Source organism: Hyla sarda, chromosome 2 (assembly GCF_029499605.1).
Source record: "Hyla sarda isolate aHylSar1 chromosome 2, aHylSar1.hap1, whole genome shotgun sequence".
In the NCBI taxonomy this organism is placed as follows: domain Eukaryota; kingdom Metazoa; phylum Chordata; class Amphibia; order Anura; family Hylidae; genus Hyla; species Hyla sarda.
In genome coordinates, this window is record NC_079190.1 from 255224399 (window position 1) to 255250105 (window position 25707).

The 25707-nt window shown below is 39.1% G+C and overlaps 1 protein-coding gene across 2 annotated transcripts in view; it reads right to left on the reverse strand.

Moving 5' to 3' along the window:
- Positions 1-25707, reverse strand: part of CSMD2 (CUB and Sushi multiple domains 2) — a 1018208-nt gene that overhangs the window by 287184 nt on the left and 705317 nt on the right. Inside the window, exon 10 of one of the 2 annotated variants that reach the window (XM_056557006.1) lies at positions 22331-22452. The exons of the other annotated variant lie outside the window; for it this stretch is intronic. Within the exon in view, the coding sequence (XP_056412981.1) occupies positions 22331-22452 (122 nt within the window). The remainder of the gene's footprint in view (positions 1-22330; positions 22453-25707) is intronic. 2 annotated transcript variants of the gene reach the window in all.

Consider the following 25707-nt stretch of genomic DNA (forward strand, 5'->3'; position numbering starts at 1 on the left):
GTAAACACTTACCAACTGCCAGCGTGCGTCCTTCTTCCCGGCTCCTCCGCGCTCCGTTGCCATGGGCGCACACATGGGACGTGGGTGACGTCCCTGAGGGGCTAGTTCCCGGCGGTCCCCGTGTTTTTAAAGTAAACGCGGGGCTGCAGGGACATTAACAGAGGCGTCCCTGTGTTCCGAAAGCATCTTTCGGAACACAGGGATGTCCCGAGGTAAAAACAACCGGCGGGCCGGGTAAATGCGCATAAAGTTTACATACCCCTGAGAATTGGTAATATATGGACCATGTTTAAAGAAAATGTGAGTAGGCAAGCAAAACATATATATATTTTTTTCTTATGGGATTAATATTCAACTGTGTGTTAGAACAGAATGCCACAATCATTAAAAAAAATTACGCCTGTTCAAGTCTCCATACCCCTAATTCTTAATACTGTGTATTGCCCCTTTTGCATCTTTGACAGTGTGCAGTTTTTTGTAATAGTAATCTATGAGGCCTCAAATTATGGTATTGCTGCCCATTTGTCTTAGCAAAATGCCTTCAGGTGATGCAAAGTATTTGGTTGTCTTGTAGGAACCGCCCATGGTAGCTGGATGATATTAAGACCAGGAGACTGTGACGGCCACTCCAGAACCTTCACCATTTTCTGTTGTAAGCACTGGAGGGTCAATTTGGCCTTGTGCTTAGGTTTGTTGTCATGCTGGAATGTCCAAGAGTGTCCTATGCACAGTTTTCGTGTAAAAGAAGAACATTGTCTGCCAATATTTTCTGACGACATGATGCATTTACCTTGCCATCTATTATCTCAAGATTCCCTGTGCCTTAAAAGCTCAGACTGCCCAAAACATTAGTGACCTACCATCATGCTTACAAGTGGGAATAGTACCGTATTCTTTTCACTTTAGACCTTGTTGAACCCTCCCCAAACATAGCATTAATATTTGTAGCTATAAAGCTCTATATTGGTGTCTTCACTTAAGGATTACAGTATACAGGGGCTGTAAGGCATGTCAGCGTGTTGTCGCATATTTTAACCAGGCTTTTTGTGACTTAGCGCAGTAAAAGCTTCTTTCTGGCAATTCAATCATGCAGCTCATTTCTGTTCAAGTTTTGTTCTATTGTGAAAGATTGAAATCTTTCTTGGTTTACCTGACCATGGCTTGGTATCCCATTAAGAGAAACCCAAATTTTGCACTTCTCAATAAGTAATTAAACAGTCCTGCTTGTCATTTTCAAGACTTTGGGTTTCTTTTCATATCGTTTTCCATCTTTATAAAGTTCCTTTCCCTTATTATTTTTGGGTTCTTTTCTGCTCCCCATGGCTCTGTATCTAGTCTGCTCAGTAAATCAACATGATCATCGACTCATCGACTTTTTATACACAGAAACTGATTACAATTTAAATAAAACACAGGTGTGGAAATGTAACCTCTGATAAACCATTTTAACCTGTGTGTGTCACCTTGTGCGTCTGTAACAAGGCCAAATATTCATGGGTATGAAAACGTTTGATCAGGGTCATTGGGTTATATCTGTTATCAATATGGTTTTAAAAGGAGATAAACAAATATGTGATTACCAATGGCTTCATTTGATCTCTGTTCTTAAACAATTTTTTTATTTTTATTTTTTTAAGCATGATTAATCTTTTTTTCTTTTAAATTAATGACAAAATATCTGCCAGGGTATGCAAACCTTTGAGCACAGCGGTATATCATAGGCAGCAATTATAGACATTACCTTATGGTTTTTATTATATCATAGCCCTTTTTTTCACATTTGGAAAATGTACTGCATGATTGCAGATCACTGAGAAATAACTGCAACACCAACAGGTACACTGTGTCCTGTGTGCAGGAACTGCTTGTAGTGTGTCTATGTGTTGTGTAATGCTGTACATGAATGTGTGTACATGTAGCATATTGCGTGTACAAGCAGCGCAACAGGTTTCAACTTTCAAAAATGTGCCAAAAACTTGCCTTACTTTTTTTTTTTTTACAACTTGACACCTGGTTTTATAGGAATGGGGGCATTAGTTGCATGTTACTTTATGCGTCAAATATTGCACCAAACTTTTAGCATAACATTTTGGAGTAAAGTTAACGAACAAATAAGTGGTATAAACTTAGAATGGGCAGCCTTATTCAACACATTTATAAAACAGCATAAGCCACTTTGATAACGTTGGTGCATTTGAAGATTGTCTAATCTAAATGATGAGAATGGGTATATTATTTTTTTTTCTTATCTGAGGTTTCATTCATTTTTAGGGGTCTGGTCTGGATTAATTTTATTGGTCTGGTCTGAGATGTCATAAACAGTAGGTATTTCAGGTTGGATAATTTTTGAGGGTCTGGTTTGGGGTCTGAATTATTTTTAGCAGCCTGGTCTGGAGTTTAAATTAATGTAAGGTTCTGATTAATTTTAGGGATTTGGTTTGAGTCAAATTAATTTAGGAATCTGGTCTAGGGTTTGAATTAATTTAGGGATCTGGTCTGGGGTCTGATACATTTATGGGATTTCATCTGTTTAGAGGCCTGCCCTACCCCTTCTGCCAATTGGCTCCTGTCAGGAGCTGTGTCTAAGAGCCAAGGAGAAACAGGACACCAACTTGATTGAATAAAATTTTATTTGCAAGCCTTCAAATTCATGGGAGCAGGCTATCTCTATTTAAAATGGTTACACTGTTAAAGTGGGTAGAGAGATGAAGAGTTTTTGTTATTAAATACAAAGATAAGGAGTAGAGATAAGAAAACTTTTAAAAGTTTGGTTCTACTGGTTTGCCGAACGCTGGCAAAAAGTTTGGGTGTCTGACCAAACTAATTGTGTCCGAACCTGTACTTCACCAATAGCCCAAAAACATTTGTGTAACACTAGGAGCCCTAGAAACCCTGTAAAACATAGGAGTGCTTTTTTAAGACAAAATCAATTTCAAAGTTACAGCAACATGGATGGCTATTGGTAAACAGATGGTACCTGGTGGTATCTAATAGGCTGAATAAAAATACACCACACTAGTGGATTTTTCATGCTTTTCTAAATGAATGTCCTTTATGGGAGTAGCAACAGATTTTATGCCGGGAAAATGAAGAAGCAGTGGATTTTTACAAGCAATGAAATATGATTTCCATTTTGGGGCATAGCAACAGGATTGGCATCCTGGAAAGTGCACAAAAGGACACAAACCCCTCTATCCTGCTTTTCACAATTAGTTTTATACAAAAAACCTTCGCACTTAACTTCCAATTAAAACAGATTGTGCACTGAAAGAACAGATTCAGAACATTCTTTGAGGTGCTGCTTTACTACAACTATTATATCTGTGTGCACCTAACACCTGCTATCTTTAAAATGGCTGCAGAAGTTACGTGCATAGGCTTTTGAAGTGACAATGGCATTACCCCTATACTGCTTCCCAAATGGCTGTTAGAATCACATTATTGGTTCTAGCTGGACTGAACTTTTAGCAAGGTTCTGACTAAACTTGGTTTCTACAGGTTTTGTTCACTCATCTTTAATTAGGAGGAGGCTATGTTCCTAACAAGTAGAAATATTCGGAGGAGCCAAAGTTTTTTTTAGGTGGCAGACTCTGTATTGCCAAATCATGGTCAGGAGCAGTTGCAATGGCAGATTGGCCCAACTAGAGAAATTCAGGAAAGGGAATTAGTTCAACTGGAAAAAAAAAATCACATGTCAGTCACTAAATATACTGTAAATGTTTATACTACCATTGACTACCTCAATTATTACTGAATTCACTGTATTGTCTGCTGCAAGATATCGAGTTACACTTTATACTTCTACTACACCTTCTAAGTCTTTTTCTTGTACTATATTTATTAACTACAATTGGTTGTGGTAATATATATATATATATATATATATATATATATATATATATATATTTACACATTTAGTACTGTGCATATGCATCATGCTTGTTCTGGTGCAACATTGCTTCATTGTGCTTAGCTCCAGTATTTGTTCCTTATTTTCAATACCATCCTGGTCCTGCATTTATTTACTGAGCTGAAATCTGATACAGTATTTATTTACTGAGTTTTACTTCCATATTTATCTATTGTGCTTGGTTTACGATACTGTTTTTTATACAGACTTCAGTTTAGTACCATATTTATCAATTAAGCCTAGTTCTGATACTGTATATATGCAACAACCTTTGTTCTGGTACTGTACTTATATATGCTTGGTTATAGTGCTAAAATAATTTGCTGTCCTTCCTTCAGTGCACCCTTTAATGGGCTGTGCATATTTATTAGGGATCAGTTTAATATAGTGAATGCTAGTATACATGCATGTCATTTATTTGCATATAACTAATACAATGTAGACTTAGTGTGGTATTAGAATTTTTTTAAATTACTAATATTTTTTTGGGAGGGTGCAACACTTTACTGTTCTCCTTAGACAGCAAAAAAGCTAGGTGTGCCCATTTTTATCAGCGAGGGATTATTTATATAATTTTTATTAAAACTTTCAGGTAAATTAAAGACTATGGATAAAAAAAATACATCTCTAATGTCTTTAGGTTAGTAAGAAGAGAGGACAGATAATAGGAAGTCACACATGATGGTGGGACCAGACTACAAAGGGTTAGCTTTGTTTTCTGTAATCATGGAAATATGTAGTGCTGCAAAGGAACTATATACATGAAATTATAGCATACAATAGCAAAGTTGCCTCTTTATATTTTTATATTAGAGTCATTGGATAATGAAAATAGTTGCAAAACTCTGACCTTTAGGGTTCCTTCTAAAACAATTTTGAGCAACACTCCTTTCTTTCTTACAATACGGAAAAATCTCTATAAAGAAGCATGAGACAAGGATTCCTCATATCTCATTCAACATCCTTATAAAACATCAGTATCTATGCTTGAAAAATCTCACATAACAACTATTGTTGTCTTGGGGGTCTGTCGTCATAGTTTTGATTAAAGTATTCGATGGTCACCAGATAAAAAAAAAACAAAAAACATTCATTCATATTGATCTGACTATAATCAATTGCTATAAAATTGTTATCACCATCTGCCAAACATGATCTTCACCACCCAACACACCTCCCTTCCCATTCAATGGCAGCCATTTCTAATGTTAGCAATAGCATACTTTACAATTGGATATGGAAGTCAATATGTACTTATGTCTTCTTGACCTTTATAAACCACTAACATTTAAATCTAGCTCTAGTTGTGAGGAGTTGATGTTTCTTTCCAGATAGAATCCTTAATCCAACAAATTCAACTTAGTTTGAGGTTAACCCTTCCTGTTCCGTCCTTCAAGTTCTGACCCTTCATCTCAATCCTCCCTTGTGTGAAAAACTCCAAAGCTTGTTTGTTGTTGAGTCATCTTTGCTCTTTGCTTCATTTCTTACGCTCGTACCCTCTCTAAATCCTACTGCCTTCATTTAAGAAGCAATTCTTGAATCTGCCTTTTGTTTTGGAAAAGACATAACTCCTTCTAAATAGTTTTCTTCCAACTGTCAAACTCCAATCTATTTTAGAGGCTTCTGGTATATTCCGATTCATTCTCCTCATTCTCCCACCCCCTCCTTCTTTCTATCTGCGTCTACAGTAGTTTGTCTGTTCCCTTCAGGATTCAATTTAAACCTTGGTTCTGACGTGTAAAGCCTAGCGCCACAATGTAAGTGCTTCTTTGCTGAGGTAAAGGCTTGACGGAAGGTTCTATTGTAGGTCTACTTTTTGCAGACCTTTAATGGCTCATATCCAGCAAGAAATCATTTTGTGCAATGTAAAGTGATATCCTGACTAGACCTTGCCACACACACCATCAGTATATGAAATAAGTGGTGTAACACCATTATCGTCCACATGAAGAAGTCAATTGTTGAGGAAAATGCAGAAATAGATTCAGCGTATAAAAAAGACAAGACAAAGGATTTTGAAAAACGCAAATATCACTTATAATATCACTTACAAAAGTAAATATATAGGAATGTATTTATATAGGCATGTAGAATAGTAATTTGAGTTATTCATTCTGCAGCGCAGCACAGAGACTGTCATCACTCACATCGGTCCCTGGCCCCATCTGAGTTCACAATCTAAATCCCACATTAACCTATCAGTATGTTTGTGTGATATACCTCAAATTTAGATATAATACAGAAATGGCGTTGGGGTGGTGTCATCCCAGGACCTCCATAAGGTAGCCACCATGGGTATACCTTTTTATTGGCTATTTTTAAATCTAGGTCATACTTGGACCATTGATGCAGTGACCATTTTCAAGGCTATGCATGTGCACTTGTCATCAACGGGGATTGTGCAATAATAGCATTTAATACATATTTATACATATACATTTATTGCACTTGCACTTGGTTGCCTTTCTATGTACTATATGAGAATCCTGGTATCCCTGTCTTTGATATGGCTCTATGTATATTTATTACTTAGTGACTCCTTGTGTTGAATATGAATTTGTATACATCTTTGATTTTTTTTTTTGCTGCTGGAGTTTCTTGGGGTGACACTTTTTGTATCCAACTGTATGTTATACAATTCCTCCTGTGTTTTTCCTCTGTGTTTTTTTGTGCCTCTTTTTTTTTTTTTTTTATAAATATGATCATCCTTAGTACAGTTTTTTTTTCTTTTTTTTACTTTTAAGTACTTTTGTCTGTTTATTTACAAATATACTTATATGGTTATACATATGTTGTTTTTACCGTACTAAAAGGTAATCCCTAGAATGGGACCGGCATCAAGTAAGATAGTGGCTCAGTCAGTAAAATAAACACCATCGTAAAAGCTTCCAGATTCTTCGACAAATTACAGATGATCCCCGGTGACCTAAATATTTCCTTTTGTGTTGATCCAAAATAAAGTAAGCACAATATCCCAGCGAGGCAGTTATCACACTCTTGTAAGAGGAAACAAGAACTATTCTTTCTGACCAAATAGAGCAGTCACATTAAATCCCAAAATGACGAATGAAGTAGATACCATATTGACAGGAATGCCGTATCTTTCATGAAAGATGTCTCTGCACCTTTTAAATAAATTAGCATAACAGTTTCCATTGGCAATACTTTTATTAATTATACAATGGAAATACTTTATTATCACCAGAATCCCGGGAAATGGACCATGGTAATAGCAGAAAATTATTACTCTTCATTTTAATGAAGGAGATTACTCTGGCTAAAAAAAATAAAATAAATGAGAATTATGGAAAAGAAGAAAAATTCTGAAAGCGTAGAAAATAATGAGAGCTAAATTACAATGTAACACTATCATTAGAAAAGATAAGTAAAATCCGATAACTACAATATTCTATAATCTTGTCCCTGAACAGGGTCACGTTGCCTACAAACAGAAAACAGCCATAAATGATCAACATAGGATAAAGATCCAATGTTTTTCTAGTTCCTTCAAGTCACCAGGAAAATGACTTGTGTTCCAATTTCATCTTGGCTTATAAAAGCCAAAGACAGATGGCGATTGCCATCTCAATAGCCTGCTTCTTGGGACACTGCCTAGTTAGTACATCAGAAGCTCACAGGATGTAGCCACTTTTGACACATCCAGTTATAACCACAGTGGCCTTTAAAAGCAGCAAATTGCTGAGGATTTATATTGTACATTGTGCAAACAGCTTTTACGATCTATTATCATTCGATAACATTGGATGAGATGTTCCAGTTATTCTAGTTTTAATGATTTAATGCATCCCACTCAAACACTCAGAGAGGCTTCTCCGGTCCTCAGTTGATACGTTTAGGAAATGTTGTAAAATAGCCTTGCAGTGTGAATACCTAACATATCTATTAAGCCAGGTGCTGAAGACTGAAGAGAGCACCATCTGCGGAGTATCATCAAAGTGATCGCCTCTATGAAGAAATCTTGACAGTACAAATTCATTTACAAGGGACGCATGACCTCATATATCAAATACAAAAGTCAGGGTGCAATGCTACCTTTTACATTTTTGTGCTTTAAGTTTCTCTGTATTTAAAATTTTCTGTCTGTTCACAAAGCTCTACTCAATTGTAGCATTTCTCTTGTTTAGCCCCGTAAAGGAGTACTCCACTGGAATTTTTTTTTTAAATCTACTGGTGCCAGAAAGTTTAACAGAGTTTGAAGGGGTACTCCGGTGCTAAGACATCATATCCCCTATCTAAAGGATAGGGGAGAAGATGCCTGATCGCAGGGGTCCCGCCGCTGGGGACCCCTGTGATCTTTCACGCAGCACCCCATTACCATCAGCCACTGGAGCATGTCTGATGAATGCCGATTACGGGGCCGAAGTATTGTGATGTCATGGCTCCGCCCCCATGTGACGTCATGCTCTGCCCCCTCAATGCAAGCCTATGGGAGAGGGCATGAATTTCCTTTTTGTCTGACCACAGTGCTCTCTGCTGCCACCTCTGTCCATTTTAGGAACTGTCCAGAGTAAGAGCAAATCCTCATTGTAAACCTATCCTGCTCTATACAGCTCCTAAAATAGACAAAGGTGTCAGCAGAGAGCACTGTGGTCAGACAGAAAGGAAATAAAAAAAAAACAGAACTTCCAGTACTGGAAGGATTACGATTTTTAAATAGAAGCAATTTACAAATCTGTTTTATTTTCCTGCACCAGTTGAATTAAAAAAACAAAAATTGACCAGGGGAGTACCCCTTTAAGCACATTTCCCCTTTTGGCCTTAAAGGGGTACTCCGTTGGACATTTTATTTTTTTTAATCAACTGGTGCCAGGAAGTTAAAGGACATCTGCAGCGTTACAAACACTTATCTCCTATCCTCAAGATAGGGGATAAGTGTTTGATCGCGCGGTGGGGGGGGGGGGGGTCCGAACGCTGGGGCCTCCGGTGATCTCCTGTAGGGGGCCGCGGCTCTCCCGTGCAGGGGGCATGCCAGCCACAGCATAACATTGCGGCCGGCACACCTCCTCCATACATCTCTATGGGAGAGGCGGGGAGGCAGGAGACAGGGAGTCACCGTCGACCTCCAGGTCAATGCTACACGCCTTAGTGCTCACCATGAGCACTTATGGCGGCACCCCGTTACGGAGATCAGGGGGGGTCCCAGCGGTCGGACCCCCCGCGATCAAACACTTATCCCCTATCCTGTGGATAGGGGATAAGTGTAATGCTGCTGCAGTTGTCCTTTAAACTGATTTGTAAATTACTTCTATTTAAAAATCTTAATCCTTCCAGTACTTATCAGCTGCTGTATGCTCCACAGGAAGTTGAGTTGTTTTTTCCTGTCTGAACACAGTGCTCTCTGCAGACACTTCTGTCCATGTCAGGAACTGTCCAGAGAAGGAGAAAATCCCCATAGCGAACCTCTTTTGCTCTAGACACTTCCTGACATGGACAATCTGTTTAACTTTCTGTCATCAGTTGATTTAAAAATACTTGTTTTCCAGTGGAGTACCTCTTTAAGGACCAGGACAATTTTTCATTTTTGCATTTTTGTTTTTTCCTCTTCTCCTTTAAAAATCCATAAATTTTATTTAATCACCAATCAGTATTTTTGGAGTTTGAGATATATATATATATATATATATTTTTTTTACGTCCACCCTGTTTACCGTGTGGGATCATAAACATTATGGTCCTGATTTACTAGTGTTGTGTAGTTTTCTTTGTGGCTTTTAATTCCCTACAATTTTTTTCCACAGTATTTACTAAGGTTTTCCTACATTTTGCACTTTTCCCTACATTTTGCTTTTTTTTTTACACCTGCTCTGATCTGTGGGATTTTTGTAAAAATGTCTAGACATGCCCCATTTCTGTGACCACCTTTCCCAGAAGGCCATGCCCCTTTTTCAGGTTTTTTCAGTAAAATGGGGAATTGGTCAAGTTTTTTTATTTTTGGCACAATGAGACAGAATTCTGGCGCAATGAGACAGAATCGGGCGCACAACCCGACAAAACATGTCAAGTTTACAATAGTAAATCAGGGCCAATATTTTAATAGTTTGGACATTTATGCATGACGTAATACCAAATATGTAAACATTTATTTTTATTTTATTTTTATTGTACAATGGAAAACAAGGGTCATTTTATTATTATTATTATTATTATTATTATTATTATGGGATTTTTTTTTACACCTTTTAAAAAGAGTAAGTCCAAAGGGGACTGCATTTACTATATAATTCTATGCCTATGGCCTATGGCATAGTATTATACAGTGTGATCGGCAATCCACTGATACAGCCTGACTAAGTCCACTTTGAGCATTGATCACAGTGTCTAAAGGGTTAATGACCGGCAGCGGCACTGCCTGTCATTATCAGTTAGTGTCTGGCTACTGATAGCTCCTGTGCTCGCTTTAAAGTCACTAAAGTACAAGGACACAAGGGTGTACCTGTATTCCCTTGGTCTTTAACAGGTTAGGTACTTATGAATGGCCTCAATCCTCCTTTTCATCCTCCTGTTTAATCTCCAGCACTAGCAGCTAAATTAGATGACCAGCTGGATCATACACCTCAGCCAAAGGATTCATGGGAAATATAGGCTGCATTACACAACCCATATCTGTTATGATCTGCGCTCTGGCCAAACACACAGGCCATGAGTGCTTTCCTTCTCCCTCCTCCTCCTCAGCTGGCGGGGCTGGGATTTCCATCTCAGCCCGTCACTTACCTCCGTTCTCCACTATACCTTCTGTGCTCTCTCAGCGCTGGCGCATGTGCCCCCGCCTCCTAGGGAGACCACGCCAAAGCCTTTTAGATTTAAAGGGCTAGAAAGCCCTTAATTATTGTTCCTACCTGCACCTCACTTATAAGTTTCTGCACCTCCCTTCACTCCCTGCCAGATCTTTGTTACCTTGTGCTTTAGTGAAAGTGTATTCTGTGTTGCTTTGCGGTGTCCTGACCCTGCTCCTGTGCCACCTGCCAATTGACCTCCTGCTACGTTCCTGACCTTGCCCCACTGCCGACAGCCCTGACCTCCTGCTATCCAGACCACATCTTCCCTGATCCCTCCTGTGCCTCGCATCACCTCAGCTGCCTGTGTGGTTAAGTCGTACCAGGGGTAGCGACCTGGGTGCCGCCTGCCGCAGCAAGACCGTCCTGCTTTGACTCCGCTCCCTTGCCCGGCCCGCATCATCTTCCACACAGGTCCAGCAGATCCACTACCCCCGTGAGTGTCCTGCCTACTGCCGTGAGTCTTTACAATATCATGGAGCATTTGTAAACCAAAATGGAACATATCCCATGCCTGCCACATCACTTAAAAGGGGTAAGCACAAAGAATACATAAAAATCTCCACATTATTGTATAATAATAGCCTGTGCTACACTATATAAGCAAAAAATTATTAAATGATCATATGAGCTACAACTACAACCTGTAGAGCCTTTGCTTTACAGCCTAACCATAACCAGTCTAACAACCCTTTGTATTACGTATATGATACTTTTTTTTCCTACCCACATGCCCTATTTCGAGTTGTTGTCTGCGATGACACAATTCAGCCTATTATCTAGATATGTACACATTATGAGGTACATGACATGTTTCCAGAGGGTAAGATCAGGTCAGAAGTGATGACGATTGATTGACATTTGTAGTCAGAAGGACATTTGTAGCAGTAGGGGGTATCACACAGGTAAATGACTGTAATAATCTTATATGACATGTTCCATTTGTAACATAAAGTACTTTTTTTTTTGTCTCTGACCTTCGGCTTAAATTGTAAAAAAAAATCTTGATTCTTTGATGCATAATTCATGGGGCAGTCACAAAAAAAGGTTATTCTAAGTCAATCATTCACATACAATATTACACCTGTACTTCTTTTAAACTAACAGCAAATTCCCCACATTAGAAAGAGCCGATTGTAATATAATATACAGCAGTTCTACAGTATATATGTAGCCAAGAAGAGCTGCCTTTTATAATAACCATTGGAATTAAAATGTTCTAAATGGAAATATTTTTTTATTAGCCCCTCTGATATTACAAGGTTAGAATAATATACCATGCAAGTCAGGTTCCAGAGCCCAACTTCCAGACTTTCCAGTGTGCACTTCAGAACGTAACTCATGTTTTCAAATTAATTGGAAGCCGGGTCTAAATCACATCAGCTTTGTAATTAGAATTGGGTTTAATTGCAATGTGATGGTAAATTGAAGTGATGGGTATTTCTCAACGGTGATCAGATCTTCTCCCATCAAACTGAGAAAGACACTGACTGTGAAACCAAGATGATTTAGTGTAATGGGGGTGTACTAGGAGATTCGAGGCCAGGCATCCATCCCTAGAGAAGACCCTCTTGTGCTGAGGCTGCTCAAAATCTTATTTAACTGACTTTCTCATATGGAAGTCTGCCTTTCTGAGACACAGGAGTACTATGTCCCAATTCTGGTACAGATTTATGGATATTTGGACACCTACTCTTAAGTTCTGTATAAAACATTGCTTAAAGGGGTTATCCAAGAATTGAAAAACAGAGATAATTTCTTATAAAGACCGTTCCATGTCTGTCTCCAGGTTGGGTGTGGTTTTGAAGCTCAGTTCCATTGAAGTGAATGCAGCCAAGGGGTAATACCACACCCAAAGTGGAAACAGACAGGGAGCGTTTTTTGAAAGAAAATAGGTCTGTTGTTCCTGGAGAACCCCTTTAAGAACAGGGAGGTTTGACTGTACTGGCAATGGTCATTTTGCACTAGGCCGTTCCCCTTATGGGCGCTAGTGTTGTGGCAGTGTTGGTTGCCATTGGGACAGCCCCATTTTATGCTAGGGGCGTTAGGGATCCGCTATAAAGAGGTGGCCATGACGTGGCTAGTGGGCTTGCACTTTATGATCATAATGTACACTAATAACCTGATTGATGTTTCATTACGAGTGAAGCACAAGAGCTATGCAAAAGATTTAGATGTTCTTCTATGGAGGCCATAATATTGTTGCTTATAGAAAGAGTTAGGGGAATCACTTATTTTTGCACATTTTTGCACATAAAAAGTAGTTTTCAAGCAAAATCCCCATTTATGCTAAAAATTAGCAACATCCAGCACCAAGGGGGTGTATAGGAGGGATGAAGGAGGTTGGAAGGAGGCTTAGCCTTGTATGGAGAGGGTGTTACTAGGGTCAGTTTATCTGAATCTGGTTTGGATTAAGAGCCTGGAGTCCAGTGATAAATTTACATAGTTTAACTAATTGCCTTTGTTCTTGTTCACTAGGAGTGTGCACTCCTTTTTGTTTTTCTCTTATAGTCCATCAGTATTCCGGCAGCACTGATTGGAGAACTCTTCTCTATGTTTTGTAAACTTTTGTATTCTTCATCAAACCCTAGTTAGCATGTATCTCAATTAGATGATCTGTTGTGGATTTTCATGCTAAACTCAAGTGTTTGTTTTTGTCTATTTTTAAACTTTGATAGGCTTCCCAATCCTGAACCATCAGAAAGCTTCTGATGCAGTTGACAAATCCTAATGTTGATCCTCAGGGGTTAATTTGGCAGGTTCCTCTACTATGCTTTTCATCCAGTTTCCATAAAGCTGACATACAGAAGGTACCAAAATCTTTCTTACACAACCCCCAGCTATAGTACTTTACATGTTATCCTTTATGTTCTGTTTTAAACACTGACGGGTCTCTTTATAGTAAAGTTGACTTTCTTAGTGCTTATCTGTCATATAGTGGGCAACCAGTGGGCTGCTCTGTCTTACAGTTAACCCCTGAATTCATTTAATGACACCCACTCTATCTTGTAGTTGGAATCCACAGGGCTTCCTTCTTCTGTATTGGATAAGGATATGGCAGGACCCAATGTGACAGGCAGAACTTGTAGATGAAAAGCAGTAAGTTGTTGTAGTCTGGGGAGCAATGAGTTTCTCCCTAGCTCCTACCAGAGCCTGTACCATTATATTCAGCTGTATTAGCATCCTGACATTGGCCACTCACCCCTAATCCGGCAACACCACTGTTGCACTGTTGGGACCTTTTAAGAAATGCCCTCATGAGACAACACAATAATCTATAAAAGGGTATTCCCTAATATCTTGTCTTGACAAGTGACATCAAGTCATAATAAGGAACTCAGGCAGCCATTTCAAATTTCAGTATAGTTCATCCCCAGATACAAGCAGTTCTAATTAAATGTAATTACGGTGCTTTTTTAAATTATGGTATCTTTATTATTGAAAAGGGCAGAAATCCACTTCAATTTTATTTTTTTAGAGACAGAAGACATAGAGAAAATGATGAATAGAAATGAAAAATCGTGTAAAGCTGAAACATATTTATCCTAAACGTAAATAATTTCTTTATTCAGTTAACATAACTTCATTGACAGTTCCTGCTAGCATTCCCATAAAAAGAGATGCGGTAGAGTACGTGTTTGTGTTTTTGTTTTATAGTAACGCTATGAAATGATAATAAACCTAGCAATAAAAGAGAGGAAACACCTTTTTTTTAAAGTCCGCAAGATAATTGATAAACTATTGGAACACGTTGCCTACATCTGTCAGCTCTGGCTCATCCCTTTTCCTTAGCTGTAAACTAAAAGGTAGGGCTTTTATCAAGGGGATGGGTTTAGAATGTCCAGCCTCCAACTACAACACTGAAGACATTACTACAATGACTAAAAGGTGGGGCTTATGTAAAAGGGTGTGGCTTCCAGTCTCTCACTACAATGCTGAAGGTTCTGTTAAAATAGGTGTCCTTTAAGCTAGGGATTATCTTGGTTTGTAGTCTGTAAAGTCTGTGAAAAGAATTAGGAGGCAAAGGTGTCTCCTAAGATACATAGAAATTTGTTAATTTGCTTTTGTTTTTTAATATATATTTCCCACATGGAGAACAGAGCAAAGTAAACAAAAGATGGTACTGTAGTAGTAGTGTCTTTTTTTTTTTATTTATTCAGTACATTAGGTTCCTGTTATTGAAATGTAGATGTATAGATACTAGAGATGGGCGAATCGAAGCTGATGACGTCAAATTCATTCCGAATTTCATGAAACATTCGATTTGGAACAAATCAGAATGTCCTTGTGCTTCGTGGTAACGAACCACTTCATTCACTACATTTTGTGCGGGCCGGGGGGGATAAAATGGCGGCTTCACGTGTGAGGACATGTGGCAAGGAAGTCTGGGAAGGCGGGTAGGCGGGATCACCCTGGATCCCATGGCGGCATGAAGCCTATCAGCAGCCATTGCCAAAGACCGGCTTTTCCCGTTTTGCTGAGAGAGCTGACACTGTGTGGTCATTAATCAGTGTTACTGACAATACAGATCAGCACAGAGGAAATCCATAGGCCTCAAGCCCACATCACTGCAGGCAGGCAGGGAGAGTTTAGAAGTCGTTTCATAGTCTGCCAATTGAGATCATCACAGGAAGCACTTCCCATTCAAAGACTGCAAGCAACCATTGTGACGCCACATCCAGACTTTGCCATTGTGCCGCTCTATGGCAGTGATTCTAATAGCGACGCCTGTAATCAAATTTTTTCGTTAAATTTGTCAAATTGGCCTAATCAAATTTTTGAATAATATGCCCATCTCTAATAGATACCATACTAGCTATACCCCCCCCCCCCCCCTATATTTTTTTATGCAAGCTAGATTTAGCAGATTCCTATATTAGAATTTTCTTCTAAGGTCCTAAAACTTGGAACATTTTCACACGTGGCTTATGTGTATCTTATTTTTTACAGGAAATGTTACTACAGTGCAGAAATATCAATGTAAGGGTAACCTGTCATCACTGTCATGCTGTCTGAACCACAAGTTTTAAGAGTGGTCCCTGGTGTCTTATCCTTATACTGCTGGCCTTGACTAATAAATCACTACATATACCTAAACAGTGAGAGATCTATGTCCCAGGGGTGGGTCTGGGAGAGGCCGCTAGGGACAGCCCTGATGATTTTTTATTTAGGCAGCACAAAAATGATGACAGGTTCCCTTCAAATTGTGTTTTGGATATAAATATGGGGCAATGGGAGTTGCACAAGTAAGCACTAATATGTAGATTGTCCTTTCATCATTTATCATTGTTTGTCATATTCTGGGGGGTAGGTAAAAAATATAATTAAAGTGTAACAGATAGAGTTTGGATCCATTACAGTCAGTCCAGAAACATAAAGACAGTACATAAAATTACCGGTTGCTGTATTATAAAACCTACTAGGCTGAGTTCACATATCAGAAAATGTGCGAACATATATTATATTACACACACTTTCATCCATAATGTGCAAAAAAATAAAAAAGCAAATTTTTTATGTCTGGTAATTATTTTATTTTATTTTTTGGCTGATTACAGGCAAAAATGCATGTGTAACATAAAATACATCAGTACCTTTTCTGATGTGTGAACTTACCCATATAGCGTTACATCACAATTCATTAAATATCTGATCCATTTTAGCAGGGTTATAAGAGAGTACACAGTTAATGGGGTACTCCGGTGGGGAAAAAAAATCAAATCAACTGGTGCCATAATGTTAAGAAGATTGGCATATTACTTCTATTAAAAAATCTTAACCCTTCTAGTACTTTTCAGCTGCTGTATACTACAGATCTACTTCAGAGACATTTGTGAAGTTCTTTTCTGTCTGACCACAGTGCTCTCTGCTGACACCTCTGTCCATGTCAGGAACTGTCCAGAGCAGGAGAGGTTTTCTATGGGGATATGCTTCTAATCTGGACAGTTCCTGACACAGACAGAGGTGGCAGCAGAGAGCACTCTTGTCAGACTTGAAAGAGCTTCACAATTTACTCTGTAGTATACAGCAGCTAATAAGTACTTGATGGCTTCAGATTTTGATATAGAAGTAATTTACAAACCTGTTTGACTTTCTGGCACCATTTTATTTGAAAACATTTGTTTTCCACTTGTTTCCACCGGAGTTCCCCTTTAAAACAGGCTTATAGGTATAATTTGTCAAGAGTATAGTAAGTAATACAAATATACTGGCATAAATGAATACAATTTGGGTTGACCTGTTTGTTTGCAGCTATGATCTCTTAGCTACAATACCATAGGCAATAAATGAATCTCTAGTATTGTATTCTATACATGTTAACATATCATAGTTCAACCAGAAAACCCATAGGGCTTTCTAGGATCAAAGCTTACCCACGGGAAAACTGTGCTCTTAATAGTTTAGTGTGTCTATTGAAGGGAATCTGTCAGCTACAATTCACTTTCCAAACTGCTGACAGTGTCAGATAGCTGTTAGGTCAAGGAGACACATGGTACCTTTCATATATCTGTCTTTGCTTCCATAACTTAGAAAAATGCTTTTATTTTCTGGTGCTTCCAAACTCCTGAAGTGCTGAGTGCTGGAATGCCTACTCGCTCCCCCTCCCATCCCTGCTTGATTGACAGTCTGTACTCAGCTTCCAGCCCCCAACTGTGTTTCCAAGTCTAATTACTAAGCATACCAACTGTGTGTAGGTGTGAGATTTTTTAAACAGGGCTCAGCTTCCAGCTGACTGTCACTATATGGTGTCCATTTTAGGACATCGTTAGTCATCAGCCACAACTCTGTCCCGCGTCAAGCAAAACACCACCCCACCTCCTCCCTCACATCGATCTCCATCAGCCGCAACTCCATCCCCCCTCAGGCAAAACACCATCCCGCCTCCTCCCTCACACCAATCTCCATCCTCCCTGAGCCTAAACTCCCCCCTCCATCATCCAAAACTCCCTCAAACGGATCTCCCAAAGACCTCAGACAAAACTTCCTGCCGTATATAGCAGAGCCGACACTGCACAGCATGTATAGTAGAGTAGAAACTGTAAAACTGCACATGTACAGTCATGGCCGTAAATGTTGACACCCCTGAATTTTTTCTAAGTTTTTCTTACAGTTTTTCTCACAGAAAAGTATTGCAGTAACACATGTTTTGCAGCACACATGTTTATTCCCTTTGTGTGTATTGGAACTAAACCAAAAAAGGTAACGAAAAAAGAAGATTGGACATAATGTCACACCAAACTCCAAAAATGGTCTGGACAAAATTATTGGCACCCTTTCAAAATTGTGGAAAAATAGGATTGTTTCAAGCATGTGATGCTCCTTTAAATTCGCCTTGGGCAACTAACAGGTGTGAGCAATATAAAAATCACACCTGAAAGCAGATAAAAAGGAGAGAAGTTCACTTAATATTTCCATTGTGTGTCTGTGTGTGCCACACTAAGCATGGACAACAGAAAGAGGGGAAAAAACTGTCTGAGGACTTGAGAACCAAAATTTGTGGAAAAATATCAACAATGTCAAGGTTACAAGTCCATATCCAGAGATCTAGATTTTCCTTTGTCCACAGTGCGTAACATTATCAAGAAGTTTGGAACCCATGGCACTGTAGCTAATCTCCCTGGGTGTGGACGGAAGAGAAAAATTTAGGAAAGGTGTCAATGCAGGATAGTCCGGAAGGTAGAGAAGCAGCCTCAAATCTGTCGACATTTAAATGAAATTACACACTATGGCAGGAGACCCAGGAGGACCCCACTGCTGACACAGAGATATAAAAAGCAAGACTATATTTTGCCAAAATGAACTTGAGTAAGCCAAAATCCTTCTGGGAAAACGTCTTGTGGACAGATGAGACCAAGATAAAGAATTTTGGTAAAGCACATCCTTCTACTGTTTACTGAAAACAGAATGAGGCCTACAAAGGAAAGAACACAGTATCTACAGTGAAATATGGTGGAGGTTCAGTGATGTTTTGGGGTTGTTTTGCTGCCACTGGCACTGGGTGCCTTGAATGTGTGCAAGGTATTATGAAATCTGAGGATTACCAATGGATTTTGGGTTGCACTTTACAGCCCAGTGTCAGAAATCTGGGTTTGCGTCGAGATCTTGGGTCTTACAGCAGGACAAGGACCCCAAACATACATCTAAAGCACCCAGAAATGGATGGCAACAAAGCGCTGGAGAGTTCTGAAGTGGCCAACAATGAGTCCAGATCTAAATCCCATTGAACACCTGTGGAGACATCTTAAAATTGTTGTTGGGAAAAGGCGCCCTTCCAATAAGAGAGACCTGGAGCAGTTTGCAAAGGAAGAGTGGTCCAATATTCCGGCTGAGAGGTGTAAGAAGCTTATTGATGGTTTTAGGAAGCAACTGATTTCAGTTATTTTTTCCAAAGGGTATGCAACCAAATATTAATTTAAGGGTGCCAATAATTTTGTCCAACCCGTTTTTGGAGTTTGGTGTGACATTATGTCCAATTTGCTTTTTTTTCTCCCTTTTTTGGTTTAGTTCCAATACACACAAAGGGAATAAACATGTGTATAGCAAAACATGCTTTACTGCAATCCTTTTCTGTGAGAAATACCAAATTTTCTTGAAAAATCTCAGGGGTGACAACATTTACGGCCATGACTATACTACAGACACTACATGTTCTACTGAGTCTGTATAGCAGAGCCAACACTGAATAGCATGTAGAGCAGAACCCGTATAGCAGAGCTGACACTGAATAACATGTATAGCACCACCCATATAGCAGACCAACACTGAATAACATGTATAACAAAACCCATATAGCAGAGCTGACACTGAAAACAATGTATAGCAGAGCCCATATAGTAGAGCGATCTGAGCATGTACTACAGAGCCTGTATAGCAGAGTCAACACTGCACACCATGTGTAACAGATCTCGTATAGCAGAGCTTTGTAGTACATGCTGAACAGTGTCAGCTCTGCCATACAGGCTAAGCTATACATGCTGTTCAGTTTCAGCTCTGCTATACAGGGGGTAGGTTTGTCTGAGGTATGAGGGAGTTTTGGTTGACAGAGAAAGGAGTTTAGGCTCATAGAGGATGGAGATTGGTGTAAGGGAGGAAGCGAGACAATGTTTCACTTGACGCGGGACGGAGTTGCGGCTGATGACTGATGATGTCCTAAAATGGACACCGTATCACTCAAACAGGTATAGTGATGGGAGGGAGAAAGTGGGTGTTCCAGCCCTCAGCACTTCAGGGGCTTGGCAATGATTCTTTGACACTTTTTCCCCAGAGAATAAAAACTTTTTTCTACGTTTTAGAAGCACAGACAGATATATGAAAGTTACTGTTTGTCTCCCTGCCCTAACAGCTAACTAACAGTGTCAACAGTTTGGTATGGGAATTGCAGGTGGCAGATTCCTTTTAAAAATGTAATAATCTACTCGAGGTGTCAAAGGGATGTTCTCATCTGCCTTTACAGCTCTGCAAAGAGCCAAACCTTTTAGCCTAAGTGTTCAGCAGGTAGGGCTCTTGCTCAGTGGTTTCAGACACAGAGGATTTGCTGGTTTTGTGCAAGCTACTAGCACTTTCCATGACTCACTGACAAAGTAGAGCTTGCACACGAGCAGAAGAGCCTGTGTCAATGATACAATAAGACAAGACAACGGCTGTGTGTAGACAGTGTGGGTGATCAGCAGCCCATCCACTGCTTCAGAGTAAGATAAGGTGGTCTGAAACCTAGGCAGTGAGCAGTAAAACAGAGGAAGTGAAAAGCAGCTGTAGCACGAATAGGAGGCAGATTTGAAAATTATATATATTTACAAAAGTGTATGAATTTACATGTCCAACAATTGAAAAGCTGATTATGGAGATGGGAATACCCCCTAAATCCTTCAGTTTCATAATTCATAATTGCTGTAGGCTGTCACATAGCTCAAGAAAAGTGACATCACTTAAATGATTATGTAACATCATGTGTACTGTGTACATACCTGAGCTTAAAAGTCCTGTTCCTATAATGTTAGACTGTCATTCATGATAATACTGTAATGTTTCCACTCAGTTTTAGAGCCATTCTTTGAGCTTCCCTTTGGTCCTTATTTTGATCATTTTTTTTTTTTTACCAAAGCCAGCAGTGGAACCAATACAAAGAAAAACTATAATGAAAAGATTTTTCTCTTTTGGACCAACTTCTGGTTTTGGTAAATATAATGATCAAAATGAGTTTATAATATTTATATAGTATCCCTTAAAATAGGAAAAGGTCTATACATTATATTGTTGTATGGTTATAGAGCTCAACTGGTGCTTTCTATCATTTTGACCATTATTCTATCTATATACACAAAGCTCAACATGTGTGTGCATGTGTATGTTCCAGCATCACTTCCAAACGGCTAAAGATATTAACATGAAATTTGGTACACATGTTACTTAAATGTCAACAACAAACATAGGATAGGTCATTTAACCCTTGTCCACCTCCTTTTGTGAGGGGCGTTTTTTTTTTTGTTTAAAGTCCAATGCAAATCTATGGGAAATGTATGTTCCAGCATAACTTCAGAACGGCTGGAGATATTTCGATAATACTTGGTCACATGTTACTGATATGTCACATAAAAATATATAATAGTTAACTTAACCCCTACTCTACCACTATATGTGACAGATGGTTTTTTTTGTTTCAAGTCCCATGCAAGTACATAGGACTTTTGGTACCTTACTACACAAGCTCAGCATCTCCTGGTGAATGCGTCAGTCTGGCTGGTAAGCCACACCCTCCCCGCATTCTATGCCCCATCTTGCACAAACACGCCCACACTTTAAGCCACACCCATTTTATTTTCATCTTACAATATCTTTACCGCAACTCAGCCCCCACCGGAGGACGGGATATGAGGATTAGAAATGAGGATTAGCTATGGGGACGGGATATGAGGACAAGATGTGGGGACGGTATAAAAGGATTAGATATGGGGACAGCATATGAGGATTTGATATGTGGACAGGATATGGGGACGGGATAGGAGGTCGTACTATGAGGTCGAGATATGAGGACAGGATATGAGGTTGGGATATGAGGAGAGGATATGGGGATGGGATATGAGGGCAGGATATGGGGACGGGATATGAGGATTAGATATGGGGAAAGGATATGGGGATGGGGTATGAGGATCAGATATGGGGACGAGATATGAGTATGGGATATTAGGACGGGATATGAGGTCGGGATATGAGGACAGGACATGAGGACTGGACCTGAAAGGGATACATGAGGTCAGGGCATGTGGATGGGATATGAGGTCAGGATATGGGGACGGGATATGAGGACGGGACATGAGGTCGGAACATGAGGATGGGATATGGGGACAGGATATGAGGTCGAGATATGAGGTCAGGATATGAGGAGGGGATATGGGGTAAGAATTTAAGGGTGGGATATGAGGACAAAAGCTTCCTCCTTTGTTGCATTTCCTCCCCCACAAGGATAAGGTAGGAAAAACCAAGCAGCGTCGGGTACTCAGCTAGTACACATATAAAGAATGCATTATCTGGCACATTTCAAAGAGTAAAAAACACATGTAATGTATAGCAATTTGGCTGCAGCTTTCATATCTTTATACGTATTGGTTCTTTACATGGTTTTACATACCTTAGATGGGTTGATGGCTGTAATAATCCAGACACAGAGCGCATTGCTGTCATACTGGACTGGATAGTTAGGGGATGTGATAATCCCAGATGGTCCGCGAAGATGAGCATCACACATTCTTGCTATAGGGTAAGATCAGAAAATCTTTTAGGTAATCTGAACCGTAAAACTATGTGTTTATAGCTTTGTCTAATATAGGACTTCGTGGTGATAGCTTGACTTTGATGCCATATTCTACTTTGTTATGACATTAACCTATAGCTAGTCCATGTTCCTGTATCGTGTGAAATTACAGTATGCTGACAATATATCTTGGGGCAAAAAAATGTCTACACATGATTATATATTATTACCTTTTTTCTATAACTATTGGGATTATACAGTTTGACTCAGCTAGGACATAGTGTCTTACAGCTCAGCTATTATCAGCAGCACCAGGCTTAAATAGCTGAATAGCCATGGATGCCCTCTGGACTTCTTCAAGAGTAACAGTAACAGCATATTATTTCTTCAGTATCATTTACTCTGAGTGGTCATTTATACTCTGTCGTGAATGTAAGCTAGTCAAGTAATATACATATATATATATATATATATATATATATATATATATATATATGTATATATATATTTAGAGAGAGAGAGACAACATAAGTCAAGTAATATATATATATATATATATATATATATATATATATACACACACACACACACACACATACGCACACACATATATGTATATATATATATATTTAGGGAGAGAGAGACAACATAAGTCAAGTAATATATATATATATTAATATATATATATATATATATATATATATATATATATATATATATATACACACACACACACACACATACGCACACACATATATGTATATATACAAAGGGATGTGGTTCCCTAGATGACTGCAGAGGTTTCACTCGATTCACCAGGTTTGACATTTGCAGCGAATGAGTGTTTCCCATTTTGGGGAATTTGTAAAAACCTCATAAAATTACTTTATACGTAGAAATCCATTCTAAGCACAGATGGTCAATGCCTTAGGCCTATTCAGTTGCCACTGCGCTGCAGATAAGTCAATGGATTTAAGGTCATCTTCTATAAGAATGTTGCAGTTGACACAAGGAATTGGATGAGGCCCAGAATCAAGTATTATCTTGCCTTGCAAAACAGTCAAACTTCACCGTACCTGACAACCCATGGGTGCGATTACACATAAAGGAAGCCAGGAGGATAAATGCACCACAAACTCTGTCCCTAGCCAAGTTGAAACATCTGGCAAAAGAAAGGTTAAGCCAGGCTTTTCTGTTCAGCTTGGAGAAGGATGGGAGGGGGGTCTATTTCGTAAGGAGCAGCGGATCTGGACAGACTGTGGCTCCCTCATCCTTCCCAATAAAGACTGCTAGGCTTGTCTCCACCTCCCCTGTGTGTGGAGTGTGTTTGGGGTGGGTGTGTGGCTGTGAATATCAAGTGTTGCTAGGACAGTGCTGCAGTGAAAAGCGATGGCTGGCAGAAAAATCTCACTGACAAGAAGGAATGCTAATCACCGAGCCCCCATGCCACCCGTCCGCAGGGCACATCTTGGCTGGCTTGTCAACCTTTTACTAATGAATGCAAAGGGTTAAAGTGTTTCTGGGTGACCTTGTAACAGCTAGCATTGGGAAGAGAAGCAGGAGAGGACTCATTCATTACTGTACAAAAAGGCAGCGACAATTATTCTTCATTCCATTTACAAAACCTCTGTCATTCATCTCGTGCCCCAGTCAGTTCCTAGGTTTAATGCAATGTTAATGCTCCCTCATCACCACTCCCTACCAAATGCCTGGCAGATTGACAGACGCATTGCTACACTTCTGTGACATGTACGTCAGATTCCACAAGGGTATTTCTCGCCTTCACAACAGGGAGCAGAGGATGCTGGTGCAATACGTCAAAAAATTAATTAACTTCCCAAGTCAATACAAGGCTGCTTTATCTACAGCGTCCTGTATCTTAACATCGCTAATATCATGTCATGTGCCGCTAATACTGAAAGGCTCTCGGAAGAATTTGGGTTAAAAATAGAAAAGATGAACCTGCAAGAATGTATTAGGAATTTGCATAAATTTCAATGTATTATAATGTCACCTTTAAAGCCAGGAATGTTCCAATAATATACAAGAAAAAGCAGAAAACATGGTGCTTTTTAGGATAGCCTGTATTTAAAGGGGTTATCCAGGAAAAAAACTTTTTTTTATATATCAACTGGCTAAAGAAAGTTAAACAGATTTGTAAATTACTTCTATAAAAAAAATCTTAAAGGGGTATTCCAGCCAAAAACTTTTTTTTATATCTCAACTGGCTCGGGAAAGTTAAACAGATTTGTAATTTTATTCTATTAAAATATCTTAATCCTTCCAATAGTTATGAGCTTCTGAAGTTGAGTTGCTGTTTTCTGTCTAACTGCTTTCTGATGACTCACGTCCCGGGAGCTGTCCAGCTCCTATGGGGATATTCTCCCATCATGTAAGGGATATTCTCCCATCATGCACAGCTCCCGGGACGTGACATCATCATTGAGCAGTTAGACAGAAAACTTCAGAAGCTAATAACTATTGGAAGGATTAAGATTTTTTAATAGAAGTAATTTACAAATCTGTTTAACTTTCCAGAGCCAGTTGATATACAAAAAAAATAAAGTTTTTGCCTGGAATACCCCTTTAATCCTTTCAGTACTTATGAGCTTCTGAAGTTAAGGTTGTTCTTTTCTGTCTAAGTGCTCTCTGATGACATTTGTCTCGGGAACTGCACAGAGTAGAAGAGGTTTGCTATGGGAATTTGCTTCTAAACTGGGCAGTTCCCGAGACAGGTGTCATCATAGAACACAGACAGAAAAAGAACAACCTTAACTTCAGAAGCTCATAAGTAATGAAAGGATTAAGATTTTTTAATAGAAGTAATTTACAAATCTGTTTAACTTTCCAGAGCCAGTTGATATACAAAAAAAAAAAAAAAAAGTTTTTGCCTGGAATACCCCTTTAATCCTTTCAGTACTTATGAGCTTCTGAAGTTAAGGTTGTTCTTTTCTGTCTAAGTGCTCTCTGATGACACGTGTCTCGGGAACTGCACAGAGTAGAAGAGGTTTGCTATGGGAATTTGCTTCTAAACTGGGCAGTTCCCAAGACAGGTGTCATCATAGAACACAGACAGAAAAAGAACAACCGTAACTTCAGAAGCTCATAAGTAATGAAAGGATTAAAAAATTTTAATAGAAGTAATTTACAAATCTGTTCAACTTTCTGGAGTCAAGTTTTTTCCTGGATAACCCCTTTAATCTAAGGCTGCCATAAAACAGGAACTATGGAACTGATATATAACTAAGTTTCTA